Genomic DNA, 27,302 nt, shown 5'->3' on the forward strand with positions numbered 1-27,302 from the left:
ACCTGCATGAATTGTAAATAATGTAAAATGTAAGACTACATGGTATGGTGATGGACCATCCTTGGAGGATGGTCCGCCACGTAGGCGACACGTCACAATCCTCACTAAGATGCTCCATCCTCCAAAACTACAAGGCATGGTAGGATGATCCTAGTCATAGTCCTCACCATGTTTTTTTTATTTTTTTATTATTTTATTTTTTTTTAACATTTGACAAATATACTAATAAAATATTTTCATTAATATTAAACCCACATTACATAAATATTAAAAAAAAATATAAACTTAAAAAAAAAGACTTAATAAAAATAAACATAAAGTTAAATAATTTGATGCTTTTTCATGATGTCGTCTTGTAGTTTTTTCAACATCGAACGTCTCGGCTCGGGTTCGTTCTCGACATTAATCATCATTATTTCCCATTCCTTAAGCCGAATTTTTTCATCGGAGATTCGGATTTTCTCATTCGACAATCGGACCTTTTCTTTTAACTTCTCGTCCGATGCACGGCTTTTTTCTTCGACGGCCCGCTCCTTCGTCTTCGACTTTTGGGCCGATATGTCGTTGTACACTTTTAGGTGTTCCATAAACTCAACCATGTTCGGGTCCACCGTTTCCTTTCCTTTTCCCTTGGCCCGCTCCTTTTTTGTTTTGTCTCGGCCCGGTGGACGGTCGGGTTCACGTACGTTATACTCGTCTTCGTCATAGTCGGCGTCATCATTTAAGTTAATGTGACACCTCGCGTCCGACCCACCGGCGCTTAAACTACCCGTTTCCGATGTTTTTTGGCGTTTCGCCATCGCCACCTCGTTAGGAATGGGCGACCATTTTGGGTCGTCTTTTACAACCATCCACGCGCGAACGTGAGGAAAGTTGGAACCATGATTTTGCTTATACTTTTGCAATGCCATTTTGAACACATCCTCGTCGTTCCACCCGCTACGACGGTCACTTGTGTATAATTTGTTATACTCCTCGCAAAACCGATTAATGGCCGAGTTCAATTTTCGCCACTTCGAGGAAACCGAGTCGATATCTCTATACGGGCCTTGGTCCATCATGGCGAGAAACTTGGTCAATACTTTGGACCAAAACCCGTCACCCGGTTGATTGTTACCTATATAAAAACGAACAAATAAAATTAAATAAACAAAACATATAAAATAATAAAAAAATACTTACTGTTATGAATTAAAAAATTAAAAAACCTAAACTAAAAACTAAACTAAAAATTAAAAAACTAACTATGAAGAATTAAAAAACTAAAAACTAAACTAAAAACTTAAAAACTAAACTTAAAATAACCTACTGTTATTAAAAAAAATTAAAAACTAAACTTAAAAAATATTAAATTTAAACCAAAAAAAAACTATAAAACTTAAAATGTAAACTTTATAAATTTAAAAAGATGTAAACTTTAAAAAAATACGAACCTTTTACCGGGTTGTCGGAAGTGCCAATGAAAGCCTTGGCTAATGCTTCTTCTTCGATTGGGGTCCATTTAATCGCCTTCGGTTTCGACGCTTGATCACCCGCTACTTGTTTCCCTTTGTTTCGTTTTCCTTTCCCTTTTGGCGGTTGGGTTTCGGGCACAATCTCCACATCATCTTCGGGTTCGGATTGAACGGGGGGTGTGGGGATCGGTTGGGGTTGAACGGGGGGTGTGGGGATCGGTTGAGGTTGAACGGGTGGAAAGTTCCAAGCTCCCCGCATCATCATTTGTTGAAGAGCTTGATTTTGGGAGATTTGAGTGAATTGGTTGGGCGATTGTTGGAATGACGCAAAAGCGTTCGATGAAAATTGGGAGAATTGGTTCGGTTCTAGCGTTGGATAATACCCCGGAACCGAAAAAACATTTGGTTGGGTCGGATTAGTGGGAGTATTCGGGTTGTTCGAAGGCGTGTTGGGAGTATCGGGGTTGTTGAACGGATCCATGAAAATTATGTGGAAGAAGGTTGAGAGTGTAGTGGAAGAGAGTGTAAAAATTATAGGAGAAAATGGTGAATTGTGGAAGTTAATTTGGTGTTTGATAGTGAAAATGGGGGTTTAATTTATATATTTTAAAAATGTAGCCGTTTGGCTTTATTCAAAAAATAGAAATTTAATTTTTTTTTTAATAACGGTCATATTTTAATTAGGGGGGCCCACCTTTTGCTTCGTCGAGATCGTCCGAAAAGGGACGTTGGGGACGGCGACGTATGGGGGCGGCACGGTGTTTGGACCGTCGCCGACCCGCGACGGGCCGGGGCCGACCCCCATACCGTATAGCCTAAAATCTTCGTATACAATGACATAGAATGTTCGTTCACCCCATTTTAGGGAGTCCAAATATTTCCATTAATAAGATATATTTTCAAATTACCGTCAATATTATAGTGATTAAGATGCCATATAATGAAAATTATATTGACTTGACACTATACCACATACTATTGTCAATTCGTCATCATATCTTCCATCAGTTCCATTGCATATTAATTGTTTCATTATTAATATTTAGTTAACTAACTAAAGAGTTAATGCTAAAATAATTCATGTAAGTTATGTAATGGCCGGTGTAGGGGTCTCCAATTCTTTTCTTTTTTTTCCAATTAGAGTAGCTATTAAATAATTTATTTTGAGCAATTTTTTTTTTTTTTGAAAAGACGTATTTTAAGAGCTTTCTCCAAGATGTAAGAAATAAACAGAAAACAAATATCAGTATTAGTAAGACCATCCGTAGTGAGTTTTTTTTGGTGTTTTTCCCTACCCCCACTGGGCGCTTTTTCAAAAAAAATCCCTAGGCTTGCTTTAAAAAAACGCTCAAATCATGCCTCTTTTCAAATTATGACCAATGACATTTTTTGATGGTTTTTCTTTTTATTTCAATTACATAATGTCTCATATCCCCACTACACCCAATTTAGAAAAATGCCCCATAATACCTCATTCCTGACTGGACTGTCACATGGCGTAAAACGCCAAGGGTAGGAGCATTATTGGTGTCTTCCACTACACATAGTCTAATAACTTTTTAAGAAAGTGTTTAGAATTGCTTATCAGTATTATGACTTTTAAATAGTGTTTGGAATTGCTTATCAGTATTATGACTTTTAAATGGCTGGACACATGTTATGTATGTAGCTTATTCTACACTAAAAATACTTTTTTTTGAACGTCCAACGACTAAACATACTTTTAAATTGGTATGTGGAAGTTTTTTTTATTAAAAAAATACACGTATTGGTAAATTTTTGATAGATCACCATTGGTAAAAGATCTTTATTATGTGGGTGATACTAAATGATGAATTTTGTTGGATTTGACGTAGGTAGTTTAGAGGTGTGATACGTGTATTCATAGGCATTTCTTTAATAGTTATCGTATAAATAGGCAGTTTGCTACACTTATAAACAACTCAAAGGAAACCTAACAAAATTTTTATGAGTTCGCTGGTGTGACAAACGAACTTGGATGAGGACAAAAAGTGAAGTTCGCTTCTCTGATCAACAAACTCAAGGTAGCGGTAACTCTACATGAAATCTCTAGAAGATAAAATTTAATATGGAGTTTGCTCGTTTGACCACGAAACTCAAGCCAAATTCACTTGCTACACCAGCAAACTCTAGAAAACATTGCTAGGTTTCTCTTAAGTTTCGCTCAAAGGTGTAGAAAATTGCCTAGTTGCACTAGAAATTTTAAAAATGCCTAAAAATCCAAAAAGTTCAACAAACAACAAATGAAGTTCTCCTGTTGGTAAATTATCTATTGTACTGAAACGTCCTTGGTGATCTTTTAGAAATCTTTGTCGATGAGGTTTCTGTCGGTGATCCGTAGTGCAGTGATTAATATACCTACAGTGATTCGTTAGTGATTCGGTGATGTCTTTAACGTTGCCTGATTTCCCCAAGGATCTTCAACGACAGATTACCCAAGATTTGGTCTACCCGAACCGATGATACATCTGATGATGAAGGGTCAATATATGGTAGCGGAACCCAAATAAAAAATAAACTTTGAATTTTCTGAGTAAGGAAATGATATAATATTTAAATTTACAACTGTGAAATCAAATGATAACACGGTAGTGGTCCTTGTGGATATAATCTTGACACTTAATCAAATTTATTATATTATGCCTCAGTTAACTGGAAACCCACCGCCTTCAAGGTTTATAATCCTAGTCTTTGTCCTTTTACCCTTGTTTCCATGCATGAATCCAATTTTTTAGGAAGAAAAAACAAATGAAATTAAATGAGTCCTTCAAACTAGTATTTATAGCTACATATAAATAATTATAAGCTCCATAAGGGGGACGTGGCGCCCCGTTGTCGGCCATTTATCACGCATGCAACGGCGTGATATCCCACCGCCGGTGGCATTGAAAACGTGTGATGATTTTTAAGCGTGATCACCAACACGCGTGGAGAAAGGAACGTTGTGGTACTTTTGAATGTTGGAATATGAACGTTGTGGACTTTTTGACCGTTTGGATTAAAAAAAAAAAACTTAAACACTATATATATATTACTACAACCTACATATTTTACCCACACATTCTACATATTTCACTCACACAAAAACATAAATTTATACCACGTTCTTGGGTAAAAAAATAGAATTTCCTACTGATTCGTTTCTGATGGACACCGATAGCGATAGCGAAACGTCTTCCGATAATGAGACGTTTGAATTTTTCGAGAAGGTGTATAACGAACTTGAAGGTTCGAGCCGCCAAAAGAAGAAAATCGTGGATCGTGATCGTATGCATGCCAACGAGGTGTTAATGAAGGATTATTTTGTAGAGAATCTGCTCTACAATGCCGAAACGTTTAGAGATCGGGTTCGTTTACCAAAAAAATTATTTTTAAAGATTGTTGGAGAAATCGAAGCAAGCGAAGAATCGTTTCAAGAACGTTACAACGGGAGGGGCAAACGAAGTTTCACGCCGATATAAAAATGCACATCCGCCATTCGCCAACTAGCGACAGGTAACCCTCCCGATGAATTTGATGAATACTTAGCTATGTCGGACAGAACTTCACGTGAATGTTTGCAATTCTTTTGTAACGCAATCATTAAATTGTATGCCAAAGAGTTCCTACGTAAACTAACGAGACACGACATCGCACGTATTTACGCTGCGCATGAGGCTAGATGGCATTTTCCAGGGATGCTCGGTAGCATCGATTGTACACATATCGAATGGAGAAATTGTCCCAGAGAGTTGCGAGGGGCGTATGTTAGGGGTGACATTAAAAGACCAACTATCATACTTGAAGTGGTGACATCGAATGATTTATGGTTTTGGCATTCATATTTTGGTGTTCCTGGTTCAAACAACGACATCAATGTTTTGTACACATTGCCGTTGTTTCAAAGCGTAACAGATGGTATCGCATGCTTCTGTCCGTTTTATGTTAACCGAAGATATTACAGACGGCACTTTCTTCTTGTGGATTGTATCTACCCATCATGGTCTGTTTTTGTAAAAGTTCCTTCATTTCATGTCGAGGTTAAAGAAAAGACGTCCAAGAGGTTGCAAGAATCGGCAAGAAAAGATGTTGAGAGGGTTTTTGGTGTTTTAAAGGGTAGATGAGGCATACTAAACCGACCGATTCGTGCGATGCATAAGAAAACAATACATAACATAGTATATGCTTGTATCATATTGCACAATATGCTAATAAAAAAAGATGGACGTGCAATATCTCTAGATTGGGTGCCGGATACTCCTACACAAGTTCCCGTTCCTGAAAATGTCCAACAAGACTTACGCAGTGAAGAAATTCACTTTCGATTGAGATATGATTTAATTGAACTTGTAGGTTCTTTAGGTTTGGAATTTCCGGATTCGGACAACGAGTAAGTTATCGTTATGTATGTTTTTATTTTTATATATTTATTTTTAAGTTGTAATCTAAAATATTTCTAGAAATATTGTTTTTTATTTAAATGAAATTTATAATTTATAATTTTATTATTAATTTATAATTTAAAAATAAAAAACAATCACGAGTGATGACTATTTCAACTAAAATACATCATTAGTGATGGAATAATGCTTAATGACATGACGGAACTTGATTGGATGTTGTAAATGATAAAATTCCATTATTAGTGGAGTGCCCCTACCCCACTAAGGGTGAGAGGGGCACTCCCCTCTTAGGGGAGTCCCCTCTCTTACGCACACCCAATTAGGTTATGCCACGTCAACTCCCCTCTTAAACTCCCCTCACACCCTCAATTTGATGGCGGCACTCCCCTCTTAGGGGACTTGTTTTTTATTCAAAAAGAAAAAAAAAAGAAAAAAAAAAAAGAAATGTTTTGATTGGTTGAAAAAAGGGTGGCCCACCATCTCCCTCCCTCCTTCAAGCGGTGTCTCCTCCCCGATTTGGGTTCCCGCGGTGATGACGGCGGTGTTCTCGATCGGGGAATGGGGTCACTGATCCCCCTCCCCGCTAGTGCCCTGTACACCCTAACAACTATAAAAATCGTACGCCTCATGTGAAAATAGACATTATTTATCTCATTTACTATGATGTAAAAAGAAAATCACATGTATAACTTTTGCCTCACAAAATTAATGTATAAAAGATTCACACTTATAAAAATGTACGTAAAAATAAAACATAACTACATGACAATATAACAAAGCTTTAAATTTGTACACTTTTTAGTGTAATATTTTCAGGGTTAGATCAAATATATAGTCCTCTAAAAATAAGGAGTCGTATAAGGGTATCAAACGGGTTTCAACTGATCTCATTCAAGCAGCATTGAAACCGTCTCATCAAACTCTACGATCTAAGATTTTAGGTTTTTGTTTTACATGTTGGGCTTGTAGATTTTAGACTTTTTGTTTTACTATTGTGTCTTTTTATTTATCATTGTGTATTTTCTATATATATTTGCGTTAATATATTTTTTTGTGACTCATTATGTCTTTTTCTTCGACATTGTGTTATATTTTTCGGCAGCGTATTGTATATTGCTCGACATTGTGTTATATTTTGCGATCCATTATGTTTTTATGCACTTCTTATTTTTAGGAGACTTTGTAGAATAACTTTACCCATATTTTTAACATAATTTTCAGACGACTTATTTTACATTTGAAAATGAATGGAGAACCCTAATTAATCCGAAAGTTTTCAAGTCTTTGTTGTGTATATATTTATTTCCATGAATCTTTTGAGGCGAGTATTTTATTCACCATGAGAATTTAATTTTGAAGAATAGTCATATACCCATGCCTACAACTCGTAACGAGTGGCTACAGGTTCTCTCACTGTCTCAATTATTAAGTCTTTAGACAACAAAACATGACCCATGTCTTTTGTTTTCTAGCATTTGGAAGGAGTATCTATCTCCATCTCCTTGTTGTTTTTCATCTTCTTCTGCCCCTTCACAAACCAAAAACAATAACACTGCAAAATTCTTTCCTCTTTTGTTTTCAATTTCCACAACATTTTTAGCATTAGATTGGTCACAAGCTAGAATGAGTTGATGGCTTCTGGAGTTCATGTTATGGAGAAACCAATTCACCTACAACATCCACAACAACAACAACAGCAACAACAACAACAACAAAAATCACATGAAGCGTTAAAGTGCCCGCGATGTGATTCGTCGAACACGAAATTTTGTTACTACAACAACTACAGTTTGTCTCAGCCAAGACATTTCTGTAAGGCTTGTAAAAGGTACTGGACTAGAGGTGGCACCTTGAGGAATGTCCCTGTGGGTGGTGGCTGCAGGAAGAATAAAAGAGTCAAGAGACCAATCACTACTACTGTTCAGCATGTAGTTGCAGCCACCTCATCAACAGTTAATCATCAAAGAAACCCTAACCCTAATACTAATCTTGATCATAATCCAATCCCATCTTCCACCACTTCAAATGGTAACAGCAATCATCATCTCAACCCTTTGTTTTATGGGTTACTCCCCCAAAACCCTAATTTTCCAAGATTTGATCATACTAGGGTTTCTAGCGTAAATGAAGCCCCTGTTGTTTCTGGGTATGATCTTCTTCAACCTCATATGAATGCATCCGGTTTAGTGTTTTCGTCTTCGGCCACAGGCGGTTCGGTTATGGCTAATCATGGTCATACTCAGAATTTAACTTTTTCAAGCTACATGAACTCATCCATGTTTGGTGGTGGTTCGAGTTCTAGCTCTACTAGTGCTCCTACCATGGCTTCTCTCTTAGCTTCAAGCCTTAATCAACAACAAAGATTCATGGGATTCGCATCCTTCGATGGCGGTTCGATGGTTAAAGATCTGAAAATGGAAGGAACACAAAACATGATGGAATGGAATGCTAACAATTTTCATGACCAAAATAAGAATGATCAAATTGGAGGTGTTGTTTCTTCTGATCCAAATTCTATTTTATGGGATTCTGAAGGGGGAGGCTGGCTTGATCCCACTAATAACATTGGTTCTTCTGTTCCTTCCTTGATCTAATCCCAAAGACCCCACAAAAAAATATTTTCTTCGGTTTTTGAGCTGTTTTCACACTACTAGAAAACTGACCATTTACGACTGGCCAGTTTTCTAGTAGTGTTACTTGATGACGTATCTTTTTTTCAGTTAACTTTTGTCTGTTTAATTAGTTAGTATAGGAAACAATCATGTCAAAGCGCGCATCGATGAGAGGGGATTGGATCGGAGCGATCATGTCAGCTAGCAAACTTAGATTTCAGCCTTTTTAATTTTACATGAACAAGGCTGGAAAGGAAAATAAAAGACTGGTTTTGCGCTGAGAGGAACCTCCAATCCTCTTCATCTCATCGGCCCAAGTTCGATCATAAAGAATGCAAGAATCTACTATCAAGAATTTGGGTTCAAAACTGATCATCCTGGTGTGTTCTTCTATCTTTTCTTGTATATACAAGTATCTATATTAGGGTTTGTGGTGGTTTTAATTTCTGATGAAGTGGATAGTTTCCAATAGTTTTTTTTTTTTTTTTTTTTTTTTTTTTTTTTTTTTCATGTTATGGATTAAGAGAGAAAGAATGGGGGTATATTGGCATAGAAGAGAGTGGGATATGTTTAGTTTTTACTCTTACATTGTAAGGTAAAATATTTAGTTTGAATTTTATCTTGTTCATCGTGTCATCTTTTTCGTTGTACGTACACTTAACTTTTATGGTTTTTGATTAATATGATTGAATTATTCTTCTATTATTACTTCATATTAATAGCATTAAATCGGTATAATACATAACACACAATAATTAATCCGATTTAATGTAAATGAGACGTGTTTGTGAGACTGTGATTGTAAGATGATATGAGTCATATGACGTTGTATTAATCGGAGTTTAACATGGACACAAATTTTCTAATTAAAAGTAAAGGCGGTTGACATATCTGATGTGTTTATATGAGTTAACCAGGAATCTTGAGACCTGCTAGGAACATGTATCAGTTGAACTTTATTAGATTCTTTAAACTGTCTCTTGGAATGTGGAGCTTTGGGTTATGTTCCATGCAATAAGTTTTTTTTTTAATAGCAAATCATCTATATATCTATATATAAAAAGTCAGCAAGCCGTTGGAAAGCTTAAAAAAAATAGCTACAAAAAACAGATTAAAAATAACACAAATTATTCATATAATATTGTAATATAAAGTATGTAAGGTTTTGAGTCTTGAGATTTTCTTTTAAATGGAAGTTTATAACATCGTCTATAACACAAGGATTTTGACCTCATGAACACTTAGGCGACCGAGAGAACGAGCGGCACAGGTGAGGATAGAGAAGGGTTGCGGTTTGTGGCCAAGGACACCGTCTATGAGAGAAGAAATGTTGAGAAGAAGCTCATTTCTTTGAGAGTGGAAGGAGAGAGAAAATGAGTGCAGTTCGTGAGATAGAGGAGAGACATGGGCTAATTTTCATGAGACAAACGCATAAAACAGGTCGACGTGAACGCGTGGTCTAATGTGCACAACACAATATTTCAATTCTCTACATAAAATTTATAGAAACCTTAAGGAAAATAACTTATAATCGATATGCATGGTAATGTTGTATAAGTCCTTGTGGTCCAATTCTACCTTGTTAAACTATTCATGTGCACCCCAATGAACTATCTTTCTTAAAGCTGTTATTGCACGTGACTCCTTCCACTCATGTCGAAAAACTTTAGTGAACAATGTTATAAAGATTTCAAATCTATTTATTAAACCTCTTATTAACAAGGTTACATCTTAAAATAATTAAAAACTACACATTTTTTTCTTTCTTTTTGTGGTGTGATCATGAATCATGATTTTGTTATTAGAAAGATGTGTTATGACTTATGAGCATTTGATATTAATTACACTTTTCAAGGGCATCTTTTGGTTTCCACATTATATTTAACGTTGACATAATTTTTCAGTTAAACAACTTTTACACATATAATGATTTGTGCATTACTCATTGCTAAATTTTACTTCATAAATTTAAAATAGAAAAAGGGTTACCTTTATGCGCGTGCATGTTGTGTATGAGATGCTTTAGCTTTTGTGTGGAGCATGATGATGATCAAACACATATGTGCACCGAAGGTACAGGATTATTGTATTTTTAAAGCCATTTTGTACACAGCAAATTAAGAGTGAATCTTGGAGATTATTTGGTACATATACTTGAATTTGTAATGACTATTGAAATCTTGAAATTAGAGAAAGTGACTTGGGGTATTCATGCAATCTTGTCATACGGTAGATTTGAAGTCTAATGTTATAGTGACTCCTGGGAGTTATAGAGCGCTGAAGCAAGACCATACAATCAACTGAGTAAGAAAAACAAAAGCAACCTATAAACATGATGCACGACTTGTGATATCAACCACAAGCATAACAAAAAAAGGTGGTAACAATAAGAAAACCTTTCAGCAATGACTTTAAATCCACATCCGAATGAATAAAACTATATATAGCAAACAATACAACTCACAGCCACATAAAAGAAGCATCATTGACGAATCTTCAACGAAACTTGCAAAATAAAAAAAAAAAATAATAGAAATGTAACAAAATGTTACGCTCGGTAATTACCAACGAATTACAGACGGACACATGTGGCGGGAATATCTAGATTACGTTGTTTTTGGTGTATAACATAGCCATTACTTATATGTCGGTAAGCATGTGATTTTTTACAGTATTCCCACTGAGACTTTTCAAAGTTGTATTCAAAACAACATATTTTTTATTTCGTAATATCAAAAAATACGTTATTTAGAAAACGGTTTTAGTAAAGTTTATACTGAACCATAGATAAAAATAACTTTAAAACAAAAACTTGAAATAATTTTTAAAAAAAAATATTAGACGTTATATATTATAAAAATAATAATAAGTTAAATGTTATATCATAATTTAAAAGGAAGAAAACAGACTAAATTATTTATGAAGATGTCAAAGCTACCCCATTTTCATAGTTCTATATATATATCTATACTATATAACAAATAAAAGTTTTTGAAAACATATATTACTCTCTAGTGCTTCTCACTCTTATTTTTACGTATGTCTTTTCTATTAAATAATATTGTTCCCGTTTCTTTCTTCTATCAAATAATGATATTAAAACTAAAAGAATATATATCTAGATATTTAATAAAACATAAATTATAAATAGTAATTATAAATTCTGACTTATTTATCATTTTCATAAAATAAAATTTTATATTATATAGTTATTATATCATCAGACATTTTTACATTTTAATCAATTTTACTATTTTAAACTACCAGATAAATCAATTGTTTCAATTTTTATCTACATTTTTTAATTCAAAATTTTTGTTGGTGCAGTTTTTGTGTCCGATGCTGTTCGAATAGATTAGTTTTATTTTATGCTGATTATATAATAGTTAGTGAAACGGTTAAACGAACGTGTAATGACCCGCTCGTTTGAAGTGGTCAAACGAGAGGGTTATTTGTTTGACCATGTGTGTTTGCAAGACATGGGGGTGTGGCTATAAATAGCAACCCCTTGTTTATTTGCAAAGTGAGAGAGTTCTCAGAGAGTTTGAGATTAAGTTTTAGGGTTTGGGGGAGAGATCATCACTTGGTTTCTCCCCAGATGTATACTCCTTTGGTATTGTTCGGTTATCTTGTAATCGGGCCGCTTTGTAATGTTATACAACGGGATTAATACAAAGAAGTTGTTTTGTTTGTCTCTAAAAATCTCTCCCGTCTTGAGCATAACAACTCACTAATCACGGTTTCCGTCCGAATTCCTGAACCTACAATTGGTATCAGAGCCATGATGCCCGATTTAGTGAATCTAACAGTTTGCTAAGTCACATGTGCTCTATATCTGTGATTTTTGTGATTTTTTGTTCGAGATGTAAAAGTGGGTAACATGAAGAAAACCCAGATTTGAACCGAGATATACAGATCTGAGATGAATCGGACTGTACAAAAGGGTTGGGTTTTCTCTTTTACACCAAGAAAGTCAGGTTTTCATCTTGTTTTGAAGCTTCTTCATCAGATCTGCAAGTAAATAGTTCCTTGTGTTCTTGATGTCTGGTGGCGGCGGCTGTTGAGAGAAGATAGGGTTTCTTCAGATCTGAACCCCAAAGTGACCAGCGAAGAACCCTTCCTTGTCGATGACTCCCCAGCGAAGACTCCTAAGACGTAAGGTTAACAATGGTGTAAAATTAAAATGGGATATACCATGCTAGGATTCGAGTTACAGGAACAAGGGCCAAACCAACCACCCAAGAATCGAATCGTCGAGCGAAAACACTTGACAATCTCCTAGAAGCAGCTTTTCTTGCCACCAGACCTTTCTCCATCAACTAGGAATCTGATGCCGTCACTAAACACATTCTTTAAATTGTAGCCATTTGTTGAGTGTTTTTTGGTGTCTAATCTGCATATATATCACCATTGCCCATGATTTTCTTGACTGTATATCTCTTAAATGTCAACATATACACGTGTGATTTAGTTCACGAATATTTTTCAATGCCGAGAACCTCGATCAGAGAGTAAAAAAGGCGTAAGGTTCACAATGGTGTAAGATTAAAATGGGATATACCGGGCTAGGATTCGAGTTACAGGAACAAGGGCCAAACAAACCACCCAAGAATGGAATCATCGAGCGAAAACACTTGACAACCTCCTAGAAGCAGCTTTTCTTGCCACCAGACCTTTCTCCATCAATTAGGAATCTGATGCTGTCACTAAACACATTCCTTAAATTGTAGGCATTTGTTGAGTGTTTTTTTTGGTGTCTAATCCGCATATATATCACCATTGCCCTTGATTTTATTGACTGTATATCTCTAAAATGTCAACATATACACGTGTGATTTAGTTTACGAAGATTTTTTAATGCCGAGAATCTCGATCAGAGAGTAAAAAAGGCGGAAGGTTCACAATGGTGTAAAATTAAAATGGGATATACCTGGCTAGGATTCGAGTTACAGGAACAAGGGCCAAACCAACCACCCAAGAATGGAATCGTCGAGCGAAAACACTTAACAACCTCCTTGAAGCAGCTTTTCTTGCCACTAGACCTTTCTCCATCAATTAGGAATCTGATGCCTCACTAAACACATTCCTTAAATTGTAGCCATTTGTTGAGTGTTTTTTTTTTGTGTGTAATCCGCATATATATCACCATTGCCCTTGATTTTCTTGACTGTATATCTCTTAAATGTCAACATATACACGTGTGATTTATTTTACGAAGATTTTTCAATGCCGAGAACCTCGATCAGAGAGTAAAAAAGGCGTAAGGTTCACAATGGTGTAAAATTAAAATGGCATATACCGGGCTAGGATTCGAGTTACAGGAACAAGGGCCAAACAAACCACCCAAGAATGGAATCGTTGAGCGAAAACACTTGACAACTTCCAAGAAGAAGCTTTTCTTGCCACCAGACTTTTCTCCATCAATTAGGAATATGAAGCTGTCACTAAACACATTCGTTAAATTGTAGCCATTTGTTGAGTGTTTTTTTTTTGTGTCTAATCCGCATATATATCACTATTGCGCCCTTGATTTTTTTGACTGTATATCTCTTAAATGTCAACATATACAAGTGTGATTTAGTTTACGAAGATTTTTTAATGTCGAGAACCTCGATCAGAGAGTAAAAAAGGCGTAAGGTTAACAATGCTGTAAAATTAAAATGGGATATACCCGTGTAGTATTCGAGTTACATGAACAAGGGCCAAAACAACCACCCAAGAATAGAATCGTCAAGCGAAAACACTTGACAACCTCCTAGAAGCAGCTTTTCTTGCCACCAGACTTTTCTCCATCAATTAGGAACTGATGCTGTCACTAAACACATTCCTTAAATTGTAGCCATTTGTTGAGTGTTTTTTTTTGGTGTCTAATCCGCATATATATCACCATTGCCCTTGATTTTCTTGACTGTATATCTCTTAACTGTCAACATATACACGTGTGATTTAGTTTACGAAGATTTTTTAATGCCGAGAACCTCGATAAGAGAGTAAAACGGCGTAAGGTTCAAAATGGTGTAAAATTAAAATGGGATATATACCCGGCTAGGATTCGAGTTAAAGGAACAAGGGCATAACCAACCACCCAAGAATGGAATCATCGAGCGAAAACACTTGACAACCTCCTAGAAACAACTTTTCTTACCACCAGACCTTTCTCCATCAGTTAGGAATCTGATGTCGTCACTAAACACATTCCTTAAACTGTAGCCATTTGTTGAATGTTTTTTTTTGGTGTCTGATCTGCATATATATCACCATTGCCCTTGATATATTCTAAATGTCAACATATACACGTGTGATTTAGTTTACGAAGATTTTTCAATGCCGAGAACCACGATCAGAGAGTAAAAAAGGCGTAAGGTTAACAATGGTGTAAAATTAAAATGGGATATACCCGGGTAGGATTCGAGTTACAGGAACAAGGGCCAAAACAACCACCCAAGAATGGAATCGTCGAGCGAAAACACTTGAAAACCTCCTAGAGGCAGCTTTTTTTGCCACCAGACCTTTCTCCATCAATTAGGAATCTGATGCCGTCACTAAACACATTCCTTAAATTGTAGTCATTTGTTGAGTGTTTTTTTCGTGTCTAATCCGCATATATATCACCATTGCCCTTGATTTTCTTGATTGTATATCTCTTAAATGTCAACATATACCCGTGTGATTTAGTTTACGAAAATTTTTCAATGCCGAGAACCTCGATTAGAGAGTAAAAAAGGCGTAAGGTTCACAATGGTGTAAAATTAAATTGGGATATACCGGGCTAGGATTCGAGTTACAGGAACAAGGGCCAAACCAACCACCCAAGAATGGAATCGTTGAGCGAAAACACTTGACAATCTCTTAGAAGCAGCTTTTCTTGCCACCAGACCTTTCTCCATCAATTAGGAATATGATGTCATCACAAAACACATTCCTTAAATTGTAGCCATTTGTTGAGTGTTTTTTTTAGTGTCTGATCCGCATATATATCACCATTGCCCTTGATTTTCTTGACTGTATATCTCTTAAATGTCAACATATACACGTGTGATTTAGTTTACGAAGATTTTTTTAATGCCGAGAACCTCGATCAGAGAGTAAAAAAGGCGTAAGGTTCACAATGGTGTAAAATTAAAATGGGATATAACGGGCTAGGATTCGAGTTACAGGAACAACGGCCAAACCAACCACCCAAGATTGGAATCGTCGAGCGAAAACACTTGAAAACCTCCTAGAAGCAGCTTTTCTTGCCACCAGACCTTTCTCCATCAGTTTGGAATCAGATGCCGTCACTAAACACATTCCTTAAATTGTAGCCATTTGTTGAGTGTTTTTTTGGTGTCTAGTCTGCATATATATCACCATTGCCCTTGATTTTTGTCACGGCCCCCGACCCGGTTTGATCCGTTTCAGGAGCCGCGGGACAGGAATCCCGTGGTATTTAATTTAGGCGACAGCGGAAGTCTTTTTAAAACAGGATCTTTCAATAATTTAAACTGCTCGTTTCATAACTTAGGGATAAATTCCCGAAATTTACAATAATGTGATTTCTTAGGGAAATCTTTATTTTCAAAACATGTTCATTTATTTATTTACATTGAGCCACTTTTCTAAGCTGGGAGTGCTCCACGGCACTTTTCTTTGCTCATACCAGATCACCTGAAACATGTTTGAAAAAAGTTTTGTCAGCGGGGAAATACTGAGTGAATCATTCATTTTACTGAAAACGACACCTTTTGTTATAATTTACAGTATTAAGGGGAATTACAATGTTTCTGATATCAAACCAACTACCCACAGTATTTGTCACTCGACTACCCATTGGCTATCTCGTTGTCCAAATGGTGTCTGTGACTGTGGTCAGATCACCCCTTGGCTAACTCGTTGTCCAAGTGTGACGGGAAATAAGTAATGTATACAAAACCCCACATACCGGCTGTAACTTGGCGATTACATAGACTTAATCACTGTAACTATAACTTTGAAAATAATTTGGAGTTTTGTAAAACAGTTGATAAAAAGAGAATGACTCACATTGCAGATTTACGAGCAGAGTATAAGCTTTACTGATTAGCCTTTTAACCTAATTTAAATAACAATGTACACACAAACGAGATTAGTAACTAATTCAGCAGTTACGTCAATTCACGAGATTAAACCCTCGCAACTATTATCAAGTGCGATACTTAACAATTCAATGGATTCACAACGAATGACAGAGCATAGTCCGAATTCGAACAGCACTCAAACATTCAAGTTGAAATCACAATGAATAACAAAGTACAAGCTCAAATTTGAGCAGCACTCGGACAATCGTTGGATAGTTATAATCGATCGGACGTTGAATCGTAATAGCGATCGAGTTATTACCCTGATTGCGGCAGCACCTCGTGATCGTGTGTGTGTGTTGTGAACTGATTGTAGTGTAACACGACGTACAGACAGAATCTGAGCGATGTTTTAACTTCTACAGGTAAGTGCCAATGTCGGCTATTTATAGTAATTTTTGAGACTTGCTTACGGACCGTATGCCCTGACCCTTACGGTCCGTAAGCTAAGCAGTCTAATTCATAGGCTGCCTAGGCTCGGTTATAGCTTGGGTGAATCAAATGAATTGGCCAATCAGAATTAAACATTCGTTTTCTGTTGATAATTATCAACTAGGGTTTGCCCCCCTTGAGTTTTAGGGGCCCTGATCCTGATTCCGATTGTTCTGAAAATTTTAGGGCTTATGTAGAATTACTTGGGTGTCTCAATTAGGGTTTTCTTATTGACTAATTATCGTCCTAATTATTGATTTTAGTGGCAGTTGTTACATTCTCCCCACCTTGAGAAAAATCTCGTCCTTGAGATTTACTAAAATAGATGAGGGTACTTTCGCTTCATTTCTGATTCCAGTTCCCAAGTATATTCTGGTCCTCTCTTGGATTCCCATTTGACTTTTACTAGTACTAGTCGTTTATGTTTGAGAAACTTGATTTTTCTATCTTCGATCTGTAGTGGTTTCTCTACGAATTTCAGTTTTTCATTTACCTCTATATCTTGAAGAGGTACTACCAGGGATTCGTCTGATAGACATTTCTTGAGATTGGATACATGAAACACATCATGTACTCCAGCTAACTCTTCTGGTAGTTGTAACCGATAAGCTACTGGTCCGATTCGTTGGATCACTGGGAATGGTCCAACATATCTTGGACTCAGTTTTCCTTTCTTACCAAATCGTACTACTCCTTTCCAAGGAGATACTTTTAATAGTACTTTGTCTCCGACTTGGAATTCTAATGGCTTACGGCGATTGTCCGCATAACTCTTCTGACGATCTCTAGCAGTTTTCAGTCTTTCCTTGATTTGAGTTATTTTGTCTGTGGTCTCTAGTACAATCTCTGGACCTGATAACTGACTTTCTCCTATCTCTGCCCAACAAACGGGAGTTCTGCACTTGCGTCCATACAGTGCTTCGAATGGAGCAGCTTCGATGCTCGAATGATAACTATTGTTATAGGAGAATTCAATTAATGGTAAATGGCTATCCCAATTACCACCAAAGTCAATTACACATGCTCGGAGCATGTCTTCCAGGGTTTGTATCGTCCTTTCACTTTGTCCGTCTGTTTGAGGATGATATGCAGTACTTAAATTGAGTCGAGTTCCCATTGCTTCTTGGAAACTTGTCCAGAAACGGGAAGTGAAACGACTATCTCTATCAGATACAATGGAGAGTGGGACTCCATGTAAGGATACTACTTCATCTACGTATAACTTGGCTAACCTTTCCATGCTAAAGGTTTCCTTCATTGGTAGAAAATGAGCTGATTTGGTTAATCGATCCACAATTACCCAAATAGTATCATTACCTTTTCTGGTTTTGGGTAACTTAGTAACAAAATCCATTGTTATGAGTTCCCATTTCCATACAGGCATTTCTAACTGTTGTAGTAGTCCTGAAGGTTTCTGATGTTCGGCTTTAACTTGTGAACAGGTTAGACACTTAGATACGTATTCGGCTATATCCTTTTTCATTCCTATCCACCAGAAATTATTTCTTAAATCTTGGTACATCTTATTATTTCCTGGATGTACAGTATACCTTGATTTATGAGATTCTTCTAAAATCTTATTTCTTAATTCTCCTTGTTTAGGTACCCAAATTCGTTTCTTGTGGAATCTCCAAATTCCATCTTTTCCTTGTTCTAATTCCTTTAGGTAACCTTTCATTCCTTCGGCATCGTCCTTGATTGCCGTTCCCTGAATTTTCTTCAATTGTTCCATTAACTCTAATTGTAGATTTAACCTAAGAGCACGGACTCGCTTTTGCTTTTCATGATACTTACGACTTAAGGCGTCTGCGACTACGTTTGCCTTTCCTTCGTGATATTGAATATCACAGTCGTAATCACTTAAGATTTCCATCCACCTTCTTTGCCTCATATTTAACTCTTTTTGCCCAAATATATATCTTAAACTTTTATGGTCCGTATAGATAGTAAACTTACTTCCATATAGATAATGTTTCCAAATTTTAAGGGCAAAAATTATGGCTCCTAACTCTAGGTCATGAGTTGTATAATTTTCTTTGTGCTTTTTCAATTGCCTAGAGGCATACGCAATTACCTTTTTGCGTTGCATCAACACACATCCATATCCTAATTTTGAAGCGTCACAGTATACTTCAAAATCCACGGTTCCTTCGGGTAAAGCTAAAATTGGAGCATTTGTCAATTTGTGCTTTAGAATCCTAAAAGCTTCCTCTTGTCTAGATCCCCATTCAAACTTAACGGCTTTACAGGTTAGTTTAGTTAAAGGTACAACTATTTTAGAGAAATCTTTAATAAATCGTCTATAATATCCAGCTAATCCTAGAAAACTTCTAACTTCCATAGCCGTTCATGAAGCTTTCCAATTTGTGATTGCTTCTATTTTAGCAGGATCTACGTGAATTCCTTCGTGATTCACCATATGACCTAAAAATTGCACTTCTTGTAGCCAGAATTCGCACTTCGAGAATTTGGCATAAAGCTTTTCCTTTCTTAACAATGTTAAGAGTGCATGCAAGTGCTCACAATATTCCTCCTGACTTTTGGAATAAATAAGTATATCGTCAATGAACACGATTACAAATTTATCCAAGTATGGTTTACAGATCCTATTCATCATGTCCATAAATGCAGCTGGAGCATTTGTTAATCCAAAGGGCATGACTGTAAACTCATAATGACCATACCTAGTTCTGAAAGCAGTTTTAGGTATGTCCTCCTCTTGTACTTTCAACTGGTGATATCCTGATCTTAAGTCTATCTTAGAGAAATACCTAGCTCCTTGCAATTGATCAAAAAGATCATCAATCCTAGGTAATGGGTATCGGTTCTTAATTGTAACTTTATTCAATTCCCTATAATCGATACACATTCTCATTGATCCATCTTTCTTTTTCACAAACAACACTGGTGCACCCCAAGGGGATGAACTAGGTTGTATGAATCCTTTGCTTAGTAATTCATCTAATTGCTTTTTCAATTCTAGCATTTCGGTAGGTGCTAATCGATAAGGTGTCTTAGCTATTGGTGTAGTACCTGGAATTAAATGAATTCTAAACTCTACTTCCCTATCAGGTGGTAAACCAGGTAATTCTTCAGGAAAAACATCTGGGTATTCTGAAACTATAGGGATGTCCTGGAGTTCCTTATTTTTAGTATTAATGATTACAGAAATTATATACACCGTTTCTTGTTTCCTTGAATAACTAGCCAATTTCATTACTGAAATGAATTTCAGTGGCTTCCGAGGTCTATCTCCTGATATTAATATTACTTCTCCTGTGGGGGTACGGATTTCTACGGAATTCTTATCACACAGGATTCGAGCATGGTTGGCAATTAACCAATCCATTCCTAACACCACATCGAATCCGGTTAATTTCATAGGTAATAGGTTTGCAGAAAACTTATGACCTAACAATTCTATCTTTCCTTCTTGCAAAACCTTGTCTATGTTGACAGAATTTCCATCTGCCGTTTCGACTGTATAAATCTGCCTAAGGTGAGTTAGAGGTAAGTTAAGAGCTTGGCAGAATGCAGTATTAATGAAACTTTGGTTTGCACCAGAGTCAAATAATACTTTTGCATAGACGTTATGCACTAAGAACGTACCCGCTATCACGTCTGGAATAAGTTCGGCTTCTTGAGTGGTCAGCTGGAATGCGCGAGCATTCTTCTTGGTTATTCCATCGGCCGTTTTAGCTTTATTGTCTGTTGGTTGGGCTAACTTAGGACATTCAGGTTTGATATGCCCTGTTTCTCCGCAGTTATAACAGATTCTTGTTTTCCTTCTGCAGTCTTCTTCCCGATGTCCTTTCGCCTTGCAGAAGTTGCAAAATATATTGCACTGTCCATAGTGTTTCTTTTTGCAATTTCTGTAGAAAGGAGGTGACGAGGATTGCCAGGTTCCTCTTTTCTTGAATTGATTGCTATTATTACCCACATGAAATCCTTGGGTAATCTTCTGAGCCAATTCCTTCTTGCGATCTTCTTCTCTGGTGCGGACTAGTTCATCGGTTAAGGTATTAGCTAATTCCACAGCATCGTCAATCGTGCGTGGTCTCGCAGCTTTAACAATGTTACGGATTTCTCCAATTAATCCCCAAATATAACGGGAAATGAGTACCGGTTCTGGCGAAGCCAGGGAAGGTACCACTCTCGCATATTCGAAGAATGTCGAAGTATATCCTCGACAGTCTACACCTATCATATGATGGCTCAGGAACTTGTTTGCCATTTGTTCCTTCTCGTATTCGGGACAGAATTTTCTTTCTACAAGACTCTTAAATTCTACCCAATCCATCGCATAGGCCACCCTTCTTCCTTTTGCTTGTAGCACTGTGTTCCACCATTCTAGCGCCCCTTCTTTAAACAAGTTTGACGCATACATCACTTGATCTTCTTCAGCACATTTACTTATTGCAATTACTGCTTCGGTCTTCTCTAACCAACGCAGTGTTGCAGTTGCCCCTTCGTTACCTGCAAATTCTGCGGGTTTACAGGCAAGAAATTCTTTGTAAGTGCAACCAGGCGTTGCAGCTTTCATTCTCTTAGGGAGTGGGGCCTGTTGCGGATCATGATCGTCATGATTGTCGCCTCCATTTATGATGTTACTGCCGTTATCTTCCGGAGTACGTTTACTAGGAATTAATTGTTGTGGTTCGACAGGTTTTTGAACAGCAGCCACAATTTCTGGAATAGCATTGGCTATTCCTCGAGCAATAAAGTGCTCAATATCTTGTCTAGTTATATATTGATCTTCCTGATTTTGCTCAGACTGATTTACTTCATTAACTGGTTCACTATTAGCGTTTTCCATCTGCTAATTAGCATTAATAGGATTTATTAGTGTCTAATTATTGATACCAAAATCACAGATAAACACATAGATCAGTATAACATGCAAGCATAGCCAAAATTGTCGATGCCTCGACTTCTGTTTTGTTTTATATATTATACCTGCTTCAATACACACTGGTTATCTTACATTGTTTTATTGCCCATTTTACAAAGTCAGTTTTACTATATTAGTTATAATACAAACAAACTTTTCCAAACCCATCCTATCTTTTGGTTCACTGGCAGTTTCAGTAACAACGCTCCCTCTCGTCGTACTTCCAGGAGATTTGTTCCCCCATTTACCGAATCCTATTCCCGGTGCCTATCAGTTCTTCACCAAACTGACGTAGTTCAGCTAAATTTTCATAGCTCATTGGCGGATTAGGGATAGGTTCTGGATCAAACTGTGGGAGAAAACTATAGGGACTATTGACTATATTTTGGAATTGCTAGTCATTGGTCCACCATTCCTCCATTTGGCCTAATGGTCGGGTGTGAACTAGTGGGTCTGGAATAGCTGGTCCTAGGTTTATCGGGAGTTGGGCTGTAGCAGGATAAGAGAAGAGATTATCGTTGATAGGCTCTAGTATATCACAATTATCCAGTAGGCGGTCTATTTCGTCTTGAAATGTGATTTCTTCAGGCTGTTTAGAGCTTTCTCCGATCTCTATTCCCTTTTACTTTAGGTCTATCCCTATTTCTGCTGGTTTGGAACTTTCTCCGGTTTCTATTTCTTTTCCCTTGCTCACACTTACAGGATTTTCTATTTTAGGGAGTCTCCTAGGTTTCCTTCTGCGCACCTTTCGCCACCCTACATATCTTCTCCTCTTTTTCGGTTTTGCTTTTTCCAGCGGTGGAGCTTGGAATTCCAGAGGTTCCTCTATGTCAGCAATGTAACCAGTGAAGTTGTGGGAGACTTCAATTGGCACAGGATAGAGGTTGAGGTTCTGAAACGCCTCGGATAGCTCACTCATGCTGTGTAGCATATATGCAAAATGCACAAAAATGCCAAGTTAAAACTTTGGAACAAAGCTTAACAAATAAACATTTTTATTGCACACCAATTTGTACAACATAACAGCAAACAGAACACACTCAGATTTATTTATTTATTTACTGGGAAGTACTTATTTCTAGATTTAGAGTTTAAAGATTTGCATTTTCTGCTATAGTAGCGAGCAGATACAGATTTGCCCATTTTTCATCTAAGTTATTTTCCCCTGCTGGATTATTGCTAATTTCCTGAATTTCTGGGTTAAACCTCACTCTCTTGGGTTGGGGTTTCTTTTTCTCTTGACCTTTTCTAATAATCAAATTCCTTTTCTCCGGTGTAAGCGGGTTTTCATAATTTGCCTTACGAACAAAGATTCCTTCTTCTAAATTGGTGGGAGATTTGGAGGAAGAGGTTCCCTGTTCTTTAGGTGTACTATCTAATTTGCGGTAGATAGCAGGAATCTTTTGTTTACCCATACTGTAATTTTAACAATTAATCAGTTAATAAGCATATATTCACAGAATGACAAATAAAATTTTCCTAATTGTTTTTCAATAGGCTTAAATTAATTAGAATAGTGAGCTTAATCAGTAAGCTTAAAACAGTGGCTCTGATACCACCTTTTCCTGTCACGGCCCCCGACCCGGTTTGATCCGTTTCAGGAGCCGCGGGACAGGAATCCCGTGGTATTTAATTTAGGCGACAACGGAAGTCTTTTTAAAACAGGATCTTTCAATAATTTAAACTGCTCGTTTCATAACTTAGGGATAAATTCCCGAAATTTACAATAATGTGATTTCTCAGGGAAATCTTTATTTTCAAACATGTTCATTTATTTATTTACATTGAGCCACTTTTCTAAGCTAGGAGTGCTCCACGACACTTTTCTTTGCTCATACCAGATCATCTGAAACATGTTTGAAAAAGGTTTTGTCAGCGGGGAAATACTGAGTGAATCATTCATTTTACTGAAAACGACACCTTTTGTTATAATTTACACTATTAAGGGGAATTACAATGTTTCTGATATCAAACCAACTACCCACAGTATTTGTCACTCGACTACCCATTGGCTATCTCGTTGTCCAAATGGTGTTTGTGACTGTGGTCAGATCACCCCTTGGCTAACTCGTTGTCCAAGTGTGACGGGAAATAAGTAATGTATACAAAACCCCACATACCGGCTGTAACTTGGCGATTACATAGACTTAATCACTGTAACTATAACTTTGAAAATAATTTGGAGTTTTGTAAAACAGTTGATAAAAAGAGAATGACTCACATGCAGATTTACGAGCAGAGTATAAGCTTTACTGATTAGCCTTTTAACCTAATTTAAATAACAATGCACACACAAACGGGATTAGTAACTAATTCAGGAGTTACGTCAATTCACGAGATTAAACCCTCGCAACTATTATCAAGTGCGATACTTAACAATTCAATGGATTCACAACGAATGACAGAGCATAGTCCGAATTCGAACAGCACTCAAACATTCAAGTTGAAATCACAATGAATAACAAAGTACAAGCTCAAATTTGAGCAGCACTCGGACAATCGTTGGATAGTTATAATCGATCGGACGTTGAATCGTAATAGCGATCGAGTTATTACCCTGATTGCGGCAGCACCTCGTGATCGTGTGTGTGTGTTGTGAACTGATTGTAGTGTAACACGACGTACAGACAGAATCTGAGCGACGTTTTAACTTCTACAGGTAAGTGCCAATGTCGGCTATTTATAGTAATTTTTGAGACTTGCTTACGGACCGTATGCCCTGACCCTTACGGTCCGTAAGCTAAGCAGTCTAATTCATAGGCTGCCTAGGCTCGGTTATAGCTTGGGTGAATCAAATGAATTGGCCAATCAGAATTAAACATTCGTTTTCTGTTGATAATTATCAACTAGGGTTTGCCCCCCTTGAGTTTTAGGGGCCCTGATCCTGATTCCGATTGTTCTGAAAATTTTAGGGCTTATGCAGAATTACTTGGGTGTCTCAGTTAGGGTTTTCTTATTGACTAATTATCGTCCTAATTATTGATTTTAGTGGCAGTTGTTACATTCTCCCCACCTTGAGAAAAATCTCGTCCTTGAGATTTACTAAAATAGATGAGGGTACTTTCGCTTCATTTCTGATTCCAGTTCCCAAGTATATTCTGGTCCTCTCTTGGATTCCCATTTGACTTTTACTAGTACTAGTCGTTTATGTTTGAGAAACTTGATTTTTCTATCTTCGATCTGTAGTGGTTTCTCTACGAATTTCAGTTTTTCATTTACCTCTATATCTTGAAGAGGTACTACCAGGGATTCGTCTGATAGACATTTCTTGAGATTGGATACATGAAACACATCATGTACTCCAGCTAACTCTTCTGGTAGTTGTAACCGATAAGCTACTGGTCCGATTCGTTGGATCACTGGGAATGGTCCAACATATCTTGGACTCAGTTTTCCTTTCTTACCAAATCGTACTACTCCTTTCCAAGGAGATACTTTTAATAGTACTTTGTCTCCGACTTGGAATTCTAATGGCTTACGGCGATTGTCCGCATAACTCTTCTGACGATCTCTAGCAGTTTTCAGTCTTTCCTTGATTTGAGTTATTTTGTCTGTGGTCTCTAGTACAATCTCTGGACCTGATAACTGACTTTCTCCTATCTCTGCCCAACAAACGGGAGTTCTGCACTTGCGTCCATACAGTGCTTCGAATGGAGCAGCTTCGATGCTCGAATGATAACTATTGTTATAGGAGAATTCAATTAATGGTAAATGGCTATCCCAATTACCACCAAAGTCAATTACATATGCTCGGAGCATGTCTTCCAGGGTTTGTATCGTCCTTTCACTTTGTCCGTCTGTTTGAGGATGATATGCAGTACTTAAATTGAGTCGAGTTCCCATTGCTTCTTGGAAACTTGTCCAGAAACGGGAAGTGAAACGACTATCTCTATCAGATACAATGGAGAGTGGGACTCCATGTAAGGATACTACTTCATCTACGTATAACTTGGCTAACCTTTCCATGCTAAAGGTTTCCTTCATTGGTAGAAAATGAGCTGATTTGGTTAATCGATCCATAATGTTTCTTTTTGCAATTTCTGCAGAAAGGAGGTGACGAGGATTGCCCGGTTCCTCTTTTCTTGAATTGATTGCTATTATTACCCACACGAAATCCTTGGGTAATCTTCTGAGCCAATTCCTTCTTGCGATCTTCTTCTCTGGTGCGGACTAGTTCATCGGTTAAGGTATTAGCTAATTCCACAGCATCGTCAATCGTGCGTGGTCTCGCAGCTTTAACGATGTTACGGATTTCTCCAATTAATCCCCAAATATAACGGGAAATGAGTACCGGTTCTAGCGAAGCCAGGGAAGGTACCACTCTCGCATATTCGAAGAATATCGAAGTATATCCTCGACAGTCTACACCTATCATACGATGGCTCAGGAACTTGTTTGCCATTTGTTCCTTCTCGTATTCGGGACAAAATTTTCTTTCTACAAGACTCTTAAATTCTACCCAATCCATCGCATAGGCCACCCTTCTTCCTTTTGCTTGTAGCACTGTGTTCCACCATTCTAGCGCCCCTTCTTTAAACAAGTTTGATGCATACATCACTTGATCTTCTTCAGCACATTTACTTATTGCAATTACTACTTCGGTCTTCTCTAACCAACGCAGTGTTGCAGTTGCCCCTTCGTTACCTGCAAATTCTGCGGGTTTACAGGCAAGAAATTCTTTGTAAGTGCAACCAGGCGTTGCAGCTTTCATTCTCTTAGGGAGTGGGGCCTGTTGCGGATCATGATCGTCATGATTGCCGCCTCCATTTATGCTGTTACTGCCGTTATCTTCCGGAGTACGTTTACTAGGAATTAATTGTTGTGGTTCGACAGGTTTTTGAACAACAGCCACAATTTCTGGAATAGCATTGGCTATTCCTCGAGCAATAAAGTGCTCAATATCTTGTCTAGTTATATATTGATCTTCCTGATTTTGCTCAGACTGATTTACTTCATTAACTGGTTCACTATTAGCGTTTTCCATCTGCTAATTAGCATTAATAGGATTTATTAGTGTCTAATTATTGATACCAAAATCACAGATAAACACATAGATCAGTATAACATGCAAGCATAGCCAAAATTGTCGATGCCTCGACTTCTGTTTTGTTTTATATATTATACCTGATTCAATACACACTGGTTATCTTACATTGTTTTATTGCCCATTTTACAAAGTCAGTTTTACTATATTAGTTATAATACCAACAAACTTTTCCAAACCCATCCTATCTTTTGGTTCACTGGCAGTTTCAGTACCGACGCTCCCTCTCGTCGTACTTCCAGGAGATTTGTTCCCCCATTTCCTGAATCCTATTCCCGGTGCCTATCAGTTCTTCACCAAACTGACGTAGTTCAGCTAAATTTTCATAGCTCATTGGCGGATTAGGGATAGGTTCTGGATCAAACTGTGG

General features: G+C 37.2%; 2 protein-coding genes across 2 annotated transcripts; one reads left to right on the forward strand and one right to left on the reverse strand.

The window, feature by feature from the left end:
* Positions 1–292: 292 nt before the first annotated feature.
* On the reverse strand, positions 293–2,105 carry LOC110937842 (glutathione S-transferase T3-like). The gene is made up of 2 exons (XM_022180297.2): positions 1,434–2,105; positions 293–1,117 (listed from the first exon to the last, which is right to left on the reverse strand). Exons 1-2 carry the CDS (start codon positions 1,933–1,935, stop codon positions 321–323), a joined length of 1,299 nt encoding a protein of 432 aa, XP_022035989.1. The 5' UTR covers positions 1,936–2,105; the 3' UTR covers positions 293–320.
* A 5,164-nt stretch (positions 2,106–7,269) lies between these two features.
* LOC110937843 (dof zinc finger protein DOF1.4) lies at positions 7,270–9,174 on the forward strand. Its single transcript, XM_022180298.2, has one exon. The coding sequence runs from the start codon at positions 7,489–7,491 to the stop codon at positions 8,449–8,451; it is 963 nt and encodes a 320-aa protein (XP_022035990.1). The 5' UTR covers positions 7,270–7,488; the 3' UTR covers positions 8,452–9,174.
* Positions 9,175–27,302: the final 18,128 nt, after the last annotated feature.

Source organism: Helianthus annuus, chromosome 4, assembly GCF_002127325.2.
Source record: "Helianthus annuus cultivar XRQ/B chromosome 4, HanXRQr2.0-SUNRISE, whole genome shotgun sequence".
NCBI classification, from domain to species: domain Eukaryota; kingdom Viridiplantae; phylum Streptophyta; class Magnoliopsida; order Asterales; family Asteraceae; genus Helianthus; species Helianthus annuus.

Coding starts and splice junctions, on each gene's coding strand:
- LOC110937842 (XM_022180297.2), bottom strand. CDS start 1,935: ATGGATCCGTTCAACAACCCCGATACTCCCAACACGCCTTCGAACAAC. Junction 1,118..1,433: donor TTCCGACAACCCGGTAAAAG/GTTCGTATTTTT, acceptor GTTTTTATATAG/GTAACAATCAACCGGGTGAC.
- LOC110937843 (XM_022180298.2), top strand. CDS start 7,489: ATGGCTTCTGGAGTTCATGTTATGGAGAAACCAATTCACCTACAACAT.